This window comes from Radiomyces spectabilis (genome assembly GCF_025331425.1).
Source record: "Radiomyces spectabilis strain NRRL 2753 chromosome Unknown BYT42scaffold_11, whole genome shotgun sequence".
Taxonomy (NCBI): Eukaryota; Fungi; Mucoromycota; class Mucoromycetes; order Mucorales; family Radiomycetaceae; genus Radiomyces; species Radiomyces spectabilis.
Window position 1 is genome coordinate 435,857 of NW_026251936.1, and position 13,559 is coordinate 449,415.

At 43.2% G+C, this 13,559-nt stretch overlaps 6 protein-coding genes across 6 annotated transcripts; 5 read left to right on the forward strand and 1 right to left on the reverse strand.

Moving 5' to 3' along the window:
- Window positions 1-347: 347 nt before the first annotated feature.
- Window positions 348-2,303, forward strand: BYT42DRAFT_501593 (P-loop containing nucleoside triphosphate hydrolase protein; the record flags this gene model as incomplete). Its single annotated transcript, XM_051564775.1, has 7 exons — window positions 348-528; window positions 595-845; window positions 916-986; window positions 1,059-1,298; window positions 1,364-1,454; window positions 1,522-1,919; window positions 2,000-2,303. 7 exons carry the CDS (start codon window positions 348-350, stop codon window positions 2,301-2,303), a joined length of 1,536 nt encoding a protein of 511 aa, XP_051420481.1.
- Window positions 2,304-2,359: 56 nt separating this feature from the next.
- BYT42DRAFT_69835 (uncharacterized protein) lies at window positions 2,360-3,486 on the forward strand. Its single transcript, XM_051572794.1, has 4 exons — window positions 2,360-2,860; window positions 2,935-2,987; window positions 3,058-3,142; window positions 3,213-3,486. Exons 1-4 carry the CDS (start codon window positions 2,484-2,486, stop codon window positions 3,322-3,324), a joined length of 627 nt encoding a protein of 208 aa, XP_051420482.1. The 5' UTR covers window positions 2,360-2,483; the 3' UTR covers window positions 3,325-3,486.
- Window positions 3,425-5,774, forward strand: BYT42DRAFT_69844 (Dymeclin). Its single transcript, XM_051572795.1, has 10 exons — window positions 3,425-3,541; window positions 3,679-3,740; window positions 3,800-3,876; window positions 3,955-4,216; window positions 4,290-4,392; window positions 4,445-4,576; window positions 4,640-4,851; window positions 4,920-4,983; window positions 5,065-5,361; window positions 5,420-5,774. Exons 2-10 carry the CDS (start codon window positions 3,715-3,717, stop codon window positions 5,609-5,611), a joined length of 1,365 nt encoding a protein of 454 aa, XP_051420483.1. The 5' UTR covers window positions 3,425-3,541; window positions 3,679-3,714; the 3' UTR covers window positions 5,612-5,774.
- Window positions 5,775-7,490: 1,716 nt separating this feature from the next.
- Window positions 7,491-8,233, forward strand: BYT42DRAFT_580415 (uncharacterized protein). Its single transcript, XM_051569497.1, has one exon. It carries the CDS (start codon window positions 7,815-7,817, stop codon window positions 8,196-8,198), a length of 384 nt encoding a protein of 127 aa, XP_051420484.1. The 5' UTR covers window positions 7,491-7,814; the 3' UTR covers window positions 8,199-8,233.
- Window positions 8,234-8,329: 96 nt separating this feature from the next.
- Window positions 8,330-10,222, reverse strand: BYT42DRAFT_580417 (uncharacterized protein). Its single transcript, XM_051569498.1, has 3 exons — window positions 9,967-10,222; window positions 9,594-9,887; window positions 8,330-9,516 (listed from the first exon to the last, which is right to left on the reverse strand). The coding sequence occupies exons 1-3, from the start codon at window positions 10,171-10,173 to the stop codon at window positions 8,518-8,520; spliced, it is 1,500 nt and encodes a 499-aa protein (XP_051420485.1). The 5' UTR covers window positions 10,174-10,222; the 3' UTR covers window positions 8,330-8,517.
- Window positions 10,223-11,614: 1,392 nt separating this feature from the next.
- On the forward strand, window positions 11,615-12,024 carry BYT42DRAFT_647301 (uncharacterized protein). The gene is made up of 2 exons (XM_051572705.1): window positions 11,615-11,749; window positions 11,811-12,024. The coding sequence occupies exons 1-2, from the start codon at window positions 11,626-11,628 to the stop codon at window positions 11,903-11,905; spliced, it is 219 nt and encodes a 72-aa protein (XP_051420486.1). The 5' UTR covers window positions 11,615-11,625; the 3' UTR covers window positions 11,906-12,024.
- Window positions 12,025-13,559: the final 1,535 nt, after the last annotated feature.

Here is a 13,559-nt window from a genome sequence, read left to right on the forward strand (position 1 = left end):
CGATCGATCATAAAGACACCACGCCAACAACACCAAAGCAAGACAAGAAACGCCGAAAAGATGCCACCAAAGTCATTAAACCCGTTGAAGAGACAGAAGAAGAACAACAACAACAACAACACCACCAACAGAAACAGAAACAAGAAGAAATGATGCTTGACGATGACAAAGCGATGGACGATCAGGATGAAGAAGCGGACGTGGAGCAAGAGGATACGGAAGAGATAAACTCAGCTACCAACGAAGATGCGGAGACAGAGGAACAAGGGGACCAAGAGGAAGAAGAGGAACAGGTCAATGTGGAAAACAAGGAACCTGAAGCTGTGCTTGAAGCATTTCCTGATTTGATGTCCAAAAATGAGCGTTCTAAAGAAGATATCCAATTGCTGCGTAGTATGGGTATCCCGGAATGGCTATTGGAACCTACGATGATCAGTCCCAGCGACACTTGCGAGTTGGATCAGGCCGGCCTTTCTGCTCGATTGGTGGAGCGATGCCGAGAATTGGGCCTTACATCTCTATTTGCTGGTACGTATCCCGATAAACCACGGCGCAGGAAGTGGACTGACTGATTCACTTGTTATGGTTATTTAGTGCAAATGGCGGTAATCCCAGTCTTTTTGCGACGACAGGCTCTGTATGATATGCGACGGGCTCCCGGTGATTTATGCATTTCAGCACCGACCGGCAGTGGCAAAACTTTGGCTTACGTATTACCCATCATTGACATTCTTTCCAAACGCGTGGTGACCCGCCTACGAGCACTAGTGGTATTACCCACCCGAGATCTTGTCACTCAAGTAAAAGAAACATTTGAAGCGTTCGTCAAAGGCACCGATCTGAAAGTGAGTTATTCTTGACCGAAACAGAATTCATGTCTAGGAAAAAAATATCTGATGAACTTGACAAAATTAGGTTGGCACGGCCACAGGTCAACAAACGTTGGCTCATGAACAACAAGTGCTGGTTGGTAAAACCACAGAAAGGTAAATGAAGGTTTGGTGCTTTGATCTTGCTTGCCTCAGTTTATTCATGATGTCTTTTCTTCAATCATGCAGATATCCCGGCGGCTACAGTCGTGTTGACATCTTGGTTACGACACCTGGCCGTCTTATCGACCATATGCAAAAGACGCCGAATTTCTCTCTCCAGCACTTGAGATTCCTGGTGATCGATGAAGCTGATCGACTGCTGAATCAGAGCTATGAGGACTGGTTGAATCACATTCTATCGGCCACACGACCGCACGATCATGATGCGAATCTACCTTCTTTATCGCTTAAAAAGGATCGCTATGGGTAAATTTTCTTTCGGTGAGAATGATGACTATCTGGCATCTTACAGTGGGATTTTGTTGGAATAGTGTAACAGATATTGATGCCGTTGCACCGGCTTATCTGCGATCAAATTACGCGCTTCCGCATACCGATCTCGATCTTCCTTGCGTTCCTTCGGTGAGTCCTTGTAAAGGATAAAACAGAGAACAAGTGGTTGACTTTTTTTTGGGTGGGCGCATTGCAGGTTCAAAAACTCTTGTTCTCGGCCACGTTAACGAAAAATCCGGCCAAAATTGCGAGCTTGCACTTGACGGCTCCTGAATACATATCTGTACAAAGATCAAGCGACAACGACGCTGCACCGACTTATACCACACCCGCCGGACTGAAAGAATACATGATTGTGTGCCCGACGCAGCAGAAGCCATTGATGCTGATCTATCTTCTTCACGAGAAGAAGGTTCAATCGGCGCTGTGTTTTACGAAATCCGTTGATTCTACCCGTCGTTTGCACATGTTGATCACCGCATATGAAGAACGTCATCAAGGCCCCAAACTGAAAGTCGCCGAATTCTCCAGTGACCTGAAAGCAGGCGAACGTAAATCCATATTAAAGCAATTCCGCAACGGAGAAATCCAACTGTAAGTAGACTTGTACCAGCGACAACGAAAATGGCAGGACTCTGACCGCGCAAAATTGTTTTCGTTATTCTTCTTCACAGATTGATTTGCTCGGATTTGATTGGTCGTGGTATTGATATTGACAGTGTTGAGGCAGTGGTGAGTTATGATGTACCGATTTTCATGGATAAGTATATCCATCGCGTTGGACGTACTGCTCGAGCTGGAAGAGAAGGTGAAGCCTATACCTTGGTGGAGACCCAAGAAGCCCGACATTTCAAACAAATGCTTCGTGAGGCCGGTCACTTTTCCCAGGTCAAATCCATCAAATTGGATCACGAAAAAGTGAACGAACTTAACGCAGACTATGAGGAAGCGTTAGCAAGCCTTGCATCATCCGAATAAATCCGGCTTCTGTTTTTTTGGCATGTTTTTGTCTGTCCTTTATCATGGCACTTGCGGTACTACGCCGTATTCCGACACTATTTGAAATTGGATCTCCGAGAGGGGGGAATAATCGAAATTGCTTGTAGATTGAGGGTTTCCATTTTTGCTTGGCGGGTTCAGTGTGTCTTTTCTTTGACCATGCAACCTCGTCTCACCGCTCCTAATAAAACGCTTTCTTTTTCAAAAGCGAGACGTCAAACGTCGAACTCTGTTTCGCCCATTTCACCGGAAATTCGGTCACCTTCATTCGACCTTTCCGACCCGCTTTCAACCCGGTTCGCTCAACAAACCACTCTCACATCCACCGTCTCCAACCCAGCCGTGGCTATCAAACCAAGCCTCAGTTCCACTCCATCGTCTCTCTTGCGTAAACAGTCCGATCCGAGTAATCTGTTCACAGCAGCACAGACAGCGGCATTGAGAACGCTGTGTTCCAATATTGCCCTGGATCTTCACGATTCCTCTTTTTGGTCATCGCTCTTGCTGCAACATAAATACCCCGTCACTCACACACCGTAAGCGTTCCGCGATAACAACCATGCGTCAGTCAGTGCTGACAGTTTTATATTGTTGTCTTTGTCCCTCTTAGTCAGGACGCCTACGACGTTGAAATGGCGACTGTAGGTTTAGCCATCGACTTGGGTAAGTGTGTGTTTCAGCCGTGAGCCTGCATGGATTCCCAAACTGATTAGGCCCTGTGTCGATCTATTAGCTGCGAATAACTTGCGTACATGCAATTTCAACAAGCTCTGTCTTTATTTACTAAGTCTGCTTCGTGAACTGAAAAGTCATCCGCAGTAAGTGGGTCCTCTCTTACCAACTTTTTGTGCAACATACATTATGCGCAAAGTAACACCGTTCAAATAGAACCATACCTGTTCAGACATACAATGCACTCTTCTTGTTTCGTGTCTTTTCAAATCATTTTGCAGGCAACCTGACAAACGACGAGATGATGGATCAATTTGAAGGTTTTTAATTTTTCTTTGTGAAGAGAACAATGGAAGCATCAATCGTTTCTCACCAACCATCCCAATCTCTGCATCAGGCACAGTCAATCATGTACATAACCAAGCACCATTCATACCAGACAACGACAAGCTCGCGATTGATCCAGAAGTACAAGAGGATACGAGACCGATACGAGAACAAATTTTAGATGCGCTGTTAACCATCATTGTGAATTCGGATCCGCAGTAAGTTGAAACTTTCTCTTCAAATGCACAGACCTTAAGCTGATCATAGAAAAATGCTTCTCGACAGTACCAATTATTCCATTTATGAGTTTTATACCGAAGTGCTTAATACGCTACTTGCTTTATTGTCCACTCAGCTTCATCACACGCGTGTCACCGAAAAGAATTATTTCATGGATGTGCTGATGGAACGATTCAGGTACAAGGTCTTTCGAACGGGGACGGACCCAGCTTGTACTCAAAAAATTGTGTGAATAGTAATCGAACGGATGCTATTGTCGCGAAACTGCTCGAAAACGCAACTGAACAAAAGTCCCCTCCAGCTCAATCATCCAGTAAGTCGACAAAATCAGTTACTCGGCAATGGAAATATGAGTTTATTGATGATCCGCGTGATTTTCTTTTGTGCGCAGGCATGGTTTACAGTGCTTACAATTATCTTTTTGCGTCTCGGACGGGATCTGCCGGGGATGCTGATTCGTTGCCGGTCGCCGATCGGAGCTTGCTGCTGTTGCTGTTACTGGCCACGCAGCGTTCTTCAAATGGCGAATGGGCAGGCTACCGACACGCATTAAAAGGGCTGCGCGATCATCACGTCCTGTCATCGGATTTGGAAAATATGGATCAGAAAATTCACTTGATCTCTTACAAAGAAATGTTTGAACTGTTTTGTCGGTAAGTCACACATGCAACGTCGATTTTGCTTATTTTTTCATGAAAATTGTCGCTGATAGTGATTGTTTTGCAGATCGCTGGCGAATGAAGAACGGATGTTATTGTTTTATCTCATGTTGATTGAAAACGAATCTTTCCGTGTATATGTGCTGTCACGCACTGACCCTGAAATAATTGTAAGTGTATAGATCGACGTCTTGGTAACTAGTTAACTCATTCGTGGCTTAGTATATACCCATGCTGAAGTTGATTTATGAATCCATCGAGGGCAAGACCAACTATTCTCAGCTATATGTACTTTTAACGTGTCTGCTGATTTTCAGTCAAGACGATGTGAATAATGAAACAATACAAAAAATTGTAAGTGTCAGGATCATGGAGGTTGGTCAACCAGTCAACTAATTGCAACACGCTGCCCAAAAGATGTCCAATAATTTAGCATGGTTCACAGAACGACCGCTTCTCAAAAGCATATCACTCGGTGGATTAGTGACGCTGGTGTTGATCCGTACTCTACAGTTGAACTTATCCCATCAAAAAGACATATACTTTCATACCAATTGTTTGGCAATCCTCGCCAACATGTCGAGCGCCATGCTGGATATGCATGCCTATGTTGCTCAACGAATCATCAGGTACGAATTCTGCGATGAAGGCTACCGACAGATACCAAGAACAATCGCTCAATGCTCGTTTTTTCTAGCTTATTTGAATTGATTGCACGACGATATCAGAAATTTACGGCTAAAATGCAAGAAACAGGCGAGGTACGGAGACTACTACCATTATGTCTAGATGGTGATGACTGCCCAAATAGAGTGTATTGAAAACTAACGGTGCATTTGTAGGAAGATGTGTCAGTTTTTGAAGACCTTTTGGCGCTGATGTTGGAGATTATCAATTGTGTCTTGTCTCATCGTCTGAAAAACAATATCCAGCTGGTGTACGTGCTGTTACTTAAAAGGGATATTTTTGCCCCTTTCCGGTTGCATACGCGCTTTTCCGACCTCATCTATAATATTGAACAAGTGATCAATTATTTCAATGGACGTGTGTCGGATGCCAATCTGAAAGCGCCATCGACTTCGGAAGTGTTGCGCGTAATTGAACAGGCCGCCAGGACGTGGTCACCGAATCAGCTAAAAGTAAGGACTCGTTATCAAAAAGCGGATAACGATTACTGACCGTTTTTCGCTTTTCTAGTCTCTACCGGATCTCAAATTCCAATACGAAGAGGAAATGGATGCTCGCGAATTTTTCTTGCCCTATATCTGGGCGCTCATTCACCGAAGAACGTTTATTTACTGGAGCGAAGAAAAGGCCCACATTTTACAAGAGTACCGGCTGCTCAACATGGATACGGCCGACGATGGTGACCCTCATCACGAGAAATGAAAGCAAAAAGGATAGATAATCATCGCAACATATCACGTCACCACAAACCCATCTTACATCCTTTCCCCTCTTCGTCACTACCTCTATATATTAGTCTAATCCATTTTGTACAAAAACAAAATACAATTATCCATTGGGTTGCCTATGTAACGTTACTGTTACCCATCCATGACGCTGCACGACATAGTACGTATGGACGCGGTTAATATCCTATATCATCTGATATCTCGTTGGCTCTGACAATCATCCTAACTGTACCAGTGTACCGTTACGGTTAAAAGGAAATTTATCTCGCTTGCTTCGATTTACACCGCAAGAAGTCGTCGGACATAGGCGTTAGAACTTTGTGTGTTTGCCCGATTTTATACAAACGCTGAGCAGCCGCTAATCTCGGTCATCCAATTTTTCATGGGAACTGAGGAGGATCCGCTCCCAAGCACTGCAGAGGGACCTACATATTTTTGATCCTCTCTTTCTTTTATGGGCGGCATTATTCAGTAGCTGGTTATGGGGAAATTAATGCAGTGGCCAAAGTACGCTTACGACATTATAATTAAAAAGCGCACCTACTCCTGGCACCAGTTGGTGTGCATTTTCGATCTCACCATCATTGATTGATTTATCTAAACAAGAAAACAAAGAACACAAACTGAAAACCCAGGAACTGGACGATTGAAGCTCTCCTAAAACTCTCGTCTTTTGATTGGAACATGATAGCTACTAAGGATTCCTGCAAGCTAGATAAGTGCTGTAAAAAGAGTATGTAATGGTTGACTTCAATCACAATTCAAGATCTATGCAATCAGTATCGTGGTAATAGTGATCCTCTTTGGATCTCAGTGAGTGGCACTTGTCTTTCAGGAACACCATTTACGACTGATTGAAATACTCATTACCAGCCTCTATTTACCAAAGAATTTTGGAACTTGTTATAGTCGCCTGGACAAACGTGTTCCCAAGCAACTCCTTGAATCATGCAGTGACCCCTTTCCCTGAACCTGTCATTTATGTCGCATAGTGAACATCGTTCAGACACATTGACGACCTCGCATTTTGAAACTCGAATTTTTCCTATCGAGATTATCCGGCCCAGTTTGTGATTTCTAATCCATATGACTGCTGCATCGTTACCATGACACTTCGCCGAACCTTAGTTATTCATGGTACCCAAGCTCTCAAACAGAGAGAACAATTATCAAAGATCTCGTAATGCTCCTACCAATCAGACCATATCCATATATCAATCCTCGACATATGACCTGCATTTCCTATGGTTTTGATTTACAGTATAACGGGCGAACAATAACGCAGCCTCTCAGTGGTTATAATCATCCATCGCGTGAGGTGCGTTACCGAGCGGTATTTGTTCGCAATTTTTAGGCTTCTTCTTGGTTATAAGCTTACGAGATTTTCAACAAGTGCGGTAGAAAGAGAGCATTGCTTTTATACTTGTTATCAATGTTAACGCAATGAAGAAATTAACGGCACCGCTGAAGGAGGCAGTGGTTCTCTTCGATTGGATAATCTCGTGGTGCTGATTGTCGTTAACAATTCCAAGGACAAGCTACATTGCAGCTTAAACCACGCCCAAGTTGTCTTTCACGAACTTCGGCTTCTGAGATGCCCATAGCAGTGCCGAATTATTTGATTTAGCAGCTTGCCATGCAGTATTATATTACGCTGTTATTACCAATTTCGGCAGTGGTTTTGCAGTTCGACAAGTTACCAACGCTGCACTCGAGTTCGTTGGAAACATTCCTCGCTGACTTCTTTACCAATAGGTCCGGCCATCACGGCAGAAGCAGCAAAGGATACAAAGATCACTGACGTAAGAAATTTCATGTTGAGTTCGTACAGATATTGTCGATTGTATCGTAGTAAATGACATCCTTTTATTCCATTCCTTATGACTCATGCTTATCCATTATAATTCCCGCGAATTGATAGGTGGTCTATAATATGTGTAATGAAACCCTCTCGCTCACACTTAATGCGGGAAAGGTCGGCATGAATGAGTTCTTCCATGCGGCTTGAACACGGCATTTTATATCTAACGATCGTTATCGTGCCTCGGCATTGACGATTTTTTCTCTATCTGTACTTTATCTACAGTATGTGTCATGAAAAGGCTTCTAACATTCGGCATTCAATGCGGGATCATTAATGTGCTCTGCCATGGTGGCCCCAGAAAGGAATCCCTAAAATGAGATTGTTCAGATTGGACGGTGCTTATATCGAGCGTTGGCTATATGTACTTTTCATTTGGAGCATTTCTCTTTGCTGTGGTTTCCCACTTACGGACACCGTCATACAAAGGCATGGCCTCGGCAGAAAGATCCCTGCTCTTCCCATCTTTTTTTCTGATCCCGCATTGAAGCCGCGCCTCATTCTATTCAAAAGCGCTCCTGCGTTCATTACCCTTGCCTATCGTCGCCTGAGCAATTGTTTCAGCGCTTTTCTCACCAGCCATCAACTGTATGGTAATGTGGATAATGTGTGTATGCTGTGTTTTTTTTTTTTTTTTCGTCCGAACAGAATTAACACGGATTGCAAGTCCATAGGAAATTATTTCGTAAACGTCGCTTGAGTATCGATTTTACTGTTGCAAATGTTCGTTTAAAAATAATAAAAAAATAAAAATAAAAGTAGCCTGTGAAAAATTTCCAGCTTTAATCAGCTGAAGAATGCAATTGTGTATTTTTTTGTTCTTGTAAAAGCCTCTGACCTCCTTCTTCAAATGCTGTATAAGACCCAGACGTGAGCGATTGTCCCATGCAAGCCAACAACCATCTCTTACACAATTATTGGGAAACATCCCAGCTCTGTTTCTGTCATTTTGCTCTTCCTGCAGCGGCAGGTCAACCCGTTCTTTTATTTTTACTTTATTTTGCCTGTCATTTTTCTCTCTATCGAAGGAATCGAATTTCTGCATGAGCAATAAAACACCCAACCATAGCTTCTAAATTTTGGAAAGGAGGGACCACATGATTGGCCGAAATAACAATGGGTTTCTTCGAAGCCAATTTTAAAAATCCAGTCGCCATCCCGCCGCTACAGCAAAAGTCGGACAGCTTCAATACTCGTATCCGTCGTAGACTCCCAAAGAACTCGCCTATCGCTGCTTCCATATCGTCGGTAATATCTAAAATCGGCGTGTGGCCTGGATATAAACTCCTTGCTTTCCAGCCTTCATGATTCGCTCGTCCGGAACAGCCAGACAGGGACAGGTATTCCAATTGGGTTGTGCACGGCATTAGGCATTCGCGCCACACACGGGCCGTAAACGCATTGCAGCGTCCAAGCGTCAATGATTTGAGATTCCGTAACCGACTAAAAGTCTGATATTTCATCACCAGTGACTGTTCCATCATGCTCCATCGCTGCAGTAACACTTCCGGTCGTTGGTTGGATCGTATATTTTCTGCAATGATCGGCCGAATCATGTATTCCTCGCAGTCGTACAGATTATTCAATGTCAGGACTTCCAAACTCGCCGGCAACATTTTTCGTGTTCCTGTCATCATCAGACTTGAACTCGAGTGTTCGCACATTTGCATGAATTGTAACACCAAAACTCGTAAGCGTTGCAATTTGGTGAAAACCGAGAGTATCAACTCGCTCTGTGATCCGCGCGTCATGATATTCTCACAGGTAAGTACCTCGATGGAATCCATCCACATGGCTAATTCCGTAATGTCGTCCAGATACATGTTCCGCAGATGAACCTCGCGTAAATTCTGAAAAGGGTATATTTTCGGTAATCGTATGGCCATCTTGCGATTGTCGATCTCGTTTTCCATCGAGAGCGACCGCACGTATAAAAGCTGCTTAGGAATCGACGGATGATGGCTTAGTGCGCTCATTTGCTGGACAAATGGGATCCAATGGAAATACAATTTTCGCCACTAAAACAACATGAATCGGTCAAAATAAAGAATAATCTACCGAAATAACATGAATCAACAACTGTTTTCTAACTCACAATGTACGGCGCCAATATAAGAGATCGCCAGCGGCGACACACGGCGGCCAGCGCACTCAATGTTTTGGTGTCAGCGCAATGTAAAAAGATCTCAAGGAGACAATCGTCGTTGAGGATGGATATGGGCGTATCCCATACCAAAAGATAATTAAGAGTCGATAACGTGCTTGAGGATGTGCATAACGGGGGTGGAGTTGCATAGGAATCATTGATATGCTGCTTTTTACGAGACAAAGGAGGCGGAACGACGGAAGAGATCGATGGTGACAAGGAAGTTTGTTTCCGTTTTTTCTTCTAACAGCGGCAAGGTACGTTAAAAGGCATTCTAGCCGACGAAGCCCCATTGCTAAGTTAATTAGGCGCATTGTCTCACCTTGATTTGCTTATTTACTTCCATCTGATTGTTGGGACAAGTACCACGACGAACAGTGAAGTTTTTGGAGAACAAGTCGTTGATAATGTCGGTTTTTCGCGTCGGCGTGGATGGACTAGGTTTATGTTTCTCGATGGATTCTGGTAAATGAACTTTGACGCGATTGGTATCTTTGACGCCTAGCGGTTGGCGAATGGCGCGTGGCATGAGATTGAACAGGCAAGCTTAACACAAAGAAAAAAAAAGTCACTTCAAGCATCTCTTGCATTTTTTGAAGCCACGCTGATTTCTCTGCAAAATGCATCCTCCTATGTGACTGTTGACCAGCCAAGACGAAGACCCAATCCTTTTCACCAGAGAAAAGAAAAAAAAAAATACCAAGGTCCACTCACTCAGCATTTAAAAATTGGGACAAACCGGTGTTCATTCAATTACGCGTAAGATGGCTATATCTTTGTGTCATCTTGTGCAGTCCATTTATCCGGAAAGTAAATTCGACCTAATGACAAGAACAAAATTCAGGTTGTGCGAACAATAAATTCGCCTTGATGGAAAATCAATTTCGCATGGTGGGAAGGAACAAACTTTCTCTGTTTACCCTCTTTTTGGCTTCTGGACCTTAGCAAAAAGGTTGATAGAGGGAAAACGTCTCCTATCAGCCACCTCAAACATCCTCACAAAGCGTCTTCGGGTGAGGCGTGCTTTGTCTTCCAGTTCAGCGAGAGGATAGCCTGTATAAACACGAGCTTACTGTAATTTTCTGTTTATGCTATTCTACAATTATAATGAACCGCCGACACAAAGGTACGGTCGAATCTGGATAATCTCGGTTTTCCTGTCTGGGACCACTGTGGAAGGTCACAGACACGAACCTGCATTGTATGTTGACTATCGGAAATGATTTTGTAAATGCCGTATTTTTCGGACCAGATGTAGATCACAGGATTACTTATGCCGAGGGGTAGCATACAGCAGTCGACAGTGTAAGCTGCCGTATCGAATACCGAAGGGAAACTTAGACCCATTTTTCCTGAGGTAAGGTGGTCATGATCGCTTTATGACGTACCATTTTGCGAGGACTTTGCCGAATAGTTATGCCAAATATCGTAGAACTATCATATACAGAAGGGAAATTTCTCGCATCCACGCAGGTTGCGCCGATCTGATAATGGCAATAAAAATCAGTGACGGCATTCTTTTGTGTCTGCCAACCATAGTTCTTCGACTGCCTCTGAAAACGCAAGTCCTTCTTCATTGAGTTTATTCATATGCGGTTTATGATTTTTGCTTGATGTGCGAATCACTAGCCCACAACAAGACACTAAAAATTTATAACAAAGACTGCCGCATTCAATGCCGAATTCCAGAATCCTTTCTTATGCCACATACTGTAGATGAAACACAGATCAGAGAAAGAACCGGCAATGCCGAGGCACGATAAAACGACCGCTAGATATAAATGCCGTAATGCGGCATAGGAGCAACTCATTTATGCGGCCATTCTCGGCGTTAAGCGGGATTAAGAGAGTTTTATTACACGCATGATTGATCACGTACCAGTTTGCGGGCAATGTAACGGATAAACATGCCTGAAAATAAATGATATAAAAGAGTGGCCTTTTTACTCGATACAATCAATAATATCTGTACGAGCTCAACATGAAATTCCTTACGTCATTGATCTTTGTTTCCTTTGCTGTTTCTGCCGTGATGGCCAAACCTTCCTCCAAACTCGAGTGCAGCATTGATAACTTGTCGAGTTGCAAGACAGATGCCGAAATTGGTAAGCAATATTAGGGTTATATGATTTTACTGTTTGGCAAATTGCTAATTCAAATAATTAGCCACTGCTATGGGTATCACAGAAGCCGACGTTCGTCAAAGACAAGATGCTTGTGGCGGACACTGCATTACAGAGGCTTGCCCTTGGAATTGTTAAGTGGCAATAATGCAAAACTAAAGGATCCAAGTAAAGATAGTGATTCCTTTCAGTGCCCATGTTTTCCCATTGCCTTGTTACATGGATAATAAGAATAAAAGCAAGGCTCTCTTATGTTGATTCTGTCCCACTTGATGATAATTTTGTAAGCTCATAACCAAGAAGAAAGCTAAAATATTACGAACGAATACCGTTCGGTAGTGTACCCAACGCGATGGATAATTATAACCACCGGAGGCTGCGTTATTGCTCGCCCGTTATACTGTAAATCAAAACCTTAGGAAATGCAGGTCATATGTCGAGGATTGATATATGGATATGGTCTGATTGGTAAGAGCATTACGAGATCTTTGATAATTGTTTCTCTGTTTGTTTGAGAGCTTGGGTATCATGGACAACTAAGTGGATCAGTGAAGTGTCATGGTAAGGATGCAATAGTCATATGGATTAGAAATTACAAGCTGGGGCGGATAATCTCGATAGGAAAACTTGGAGTCTCAAAGTGCGATGTTGTTTAATGTGTCTGAACAATGTTCATTATGCGACATAAATGACAGGTTTAGGGGGTCAGTGCGTGATTCAAGGAGTTGCTCGGTAACACCTTTGTTTGTCCAGGCAACTATAAGACGTTCGAAAAGTCTTCTGGTAAATAAAGGCTGATAAAGGAGGATTTCAAGCAGCCTAAACTGGTGTCCCTGAGAGACAAGCGTCAATCACTGGGGTTCAAAGCCGGGTAATAAGCCAACGTTGTAGGTTACATAGACCTTGAATTGCGCTTCAAGATAAGCACTACATACTTATTTTACAGCCATCATCTAGCTTGCAGCAGGCTCGGAAAGCATTCAGAGATGCATGGCGTTCTTTGAAATGATGGCTAATGGGTCGATCGAGCTGAGTACATCGGAATTGTTTCTTTGGCCTGTTCCTTGTTGTTCCATCGTACCTTCGAACATTGTTGACCTGATCCCGTTTATCAAAAGCACCGAATTTTAATAGCAACTCTGCTCGCTCTCCTCCAGTTCGTTTCAGGCAAGGGCTCAATATAAATAAAGAGACTACCTTACATCCCTACAGCAAGCCTATGTGCAAGTATACTGTTAATTTTCTGGTCATGCTACTCTACGAATCATAGTCAATGCGTGATGTTGACACGGTGGAATCTGAACAATCTCGACCTAGGGATCCCTTTCTGTGACCATCATGACAGGGCACAGTTATGATCCCGCATTGAATGCCGATTATCAGGATATTTTTGTAAGTGTCATATATTTTGGACAGAAATATATCACAGAAGGAAATGCTTATGCCGAGTCATGATTATGACCGTTAGATATAAAATGCTGTATTCAATGCCGCATGGAAGAACCCATTCATGCCGAGAAAGGTCAGCATTAAGTGGGACCAAGAGAGTATCATTATACACATCTTTAATCACCTATCATTTGGCGGGCATTATAACGGATAACCATGAGGATAGGACATGGTATAAAAGGATGAATAGCAAAGTGCTACCAATACTGTCTAGTATAATATAATGCTAATTCAAATAATTAGCTACTGCTATGGGTATTTCGGAAGCCGAAGTTCGTCAAAGACAGGATGCCTGTGGCGGATACTGCATTACAGAGGCTTGCCCTTGGAATTGTTAAATGCA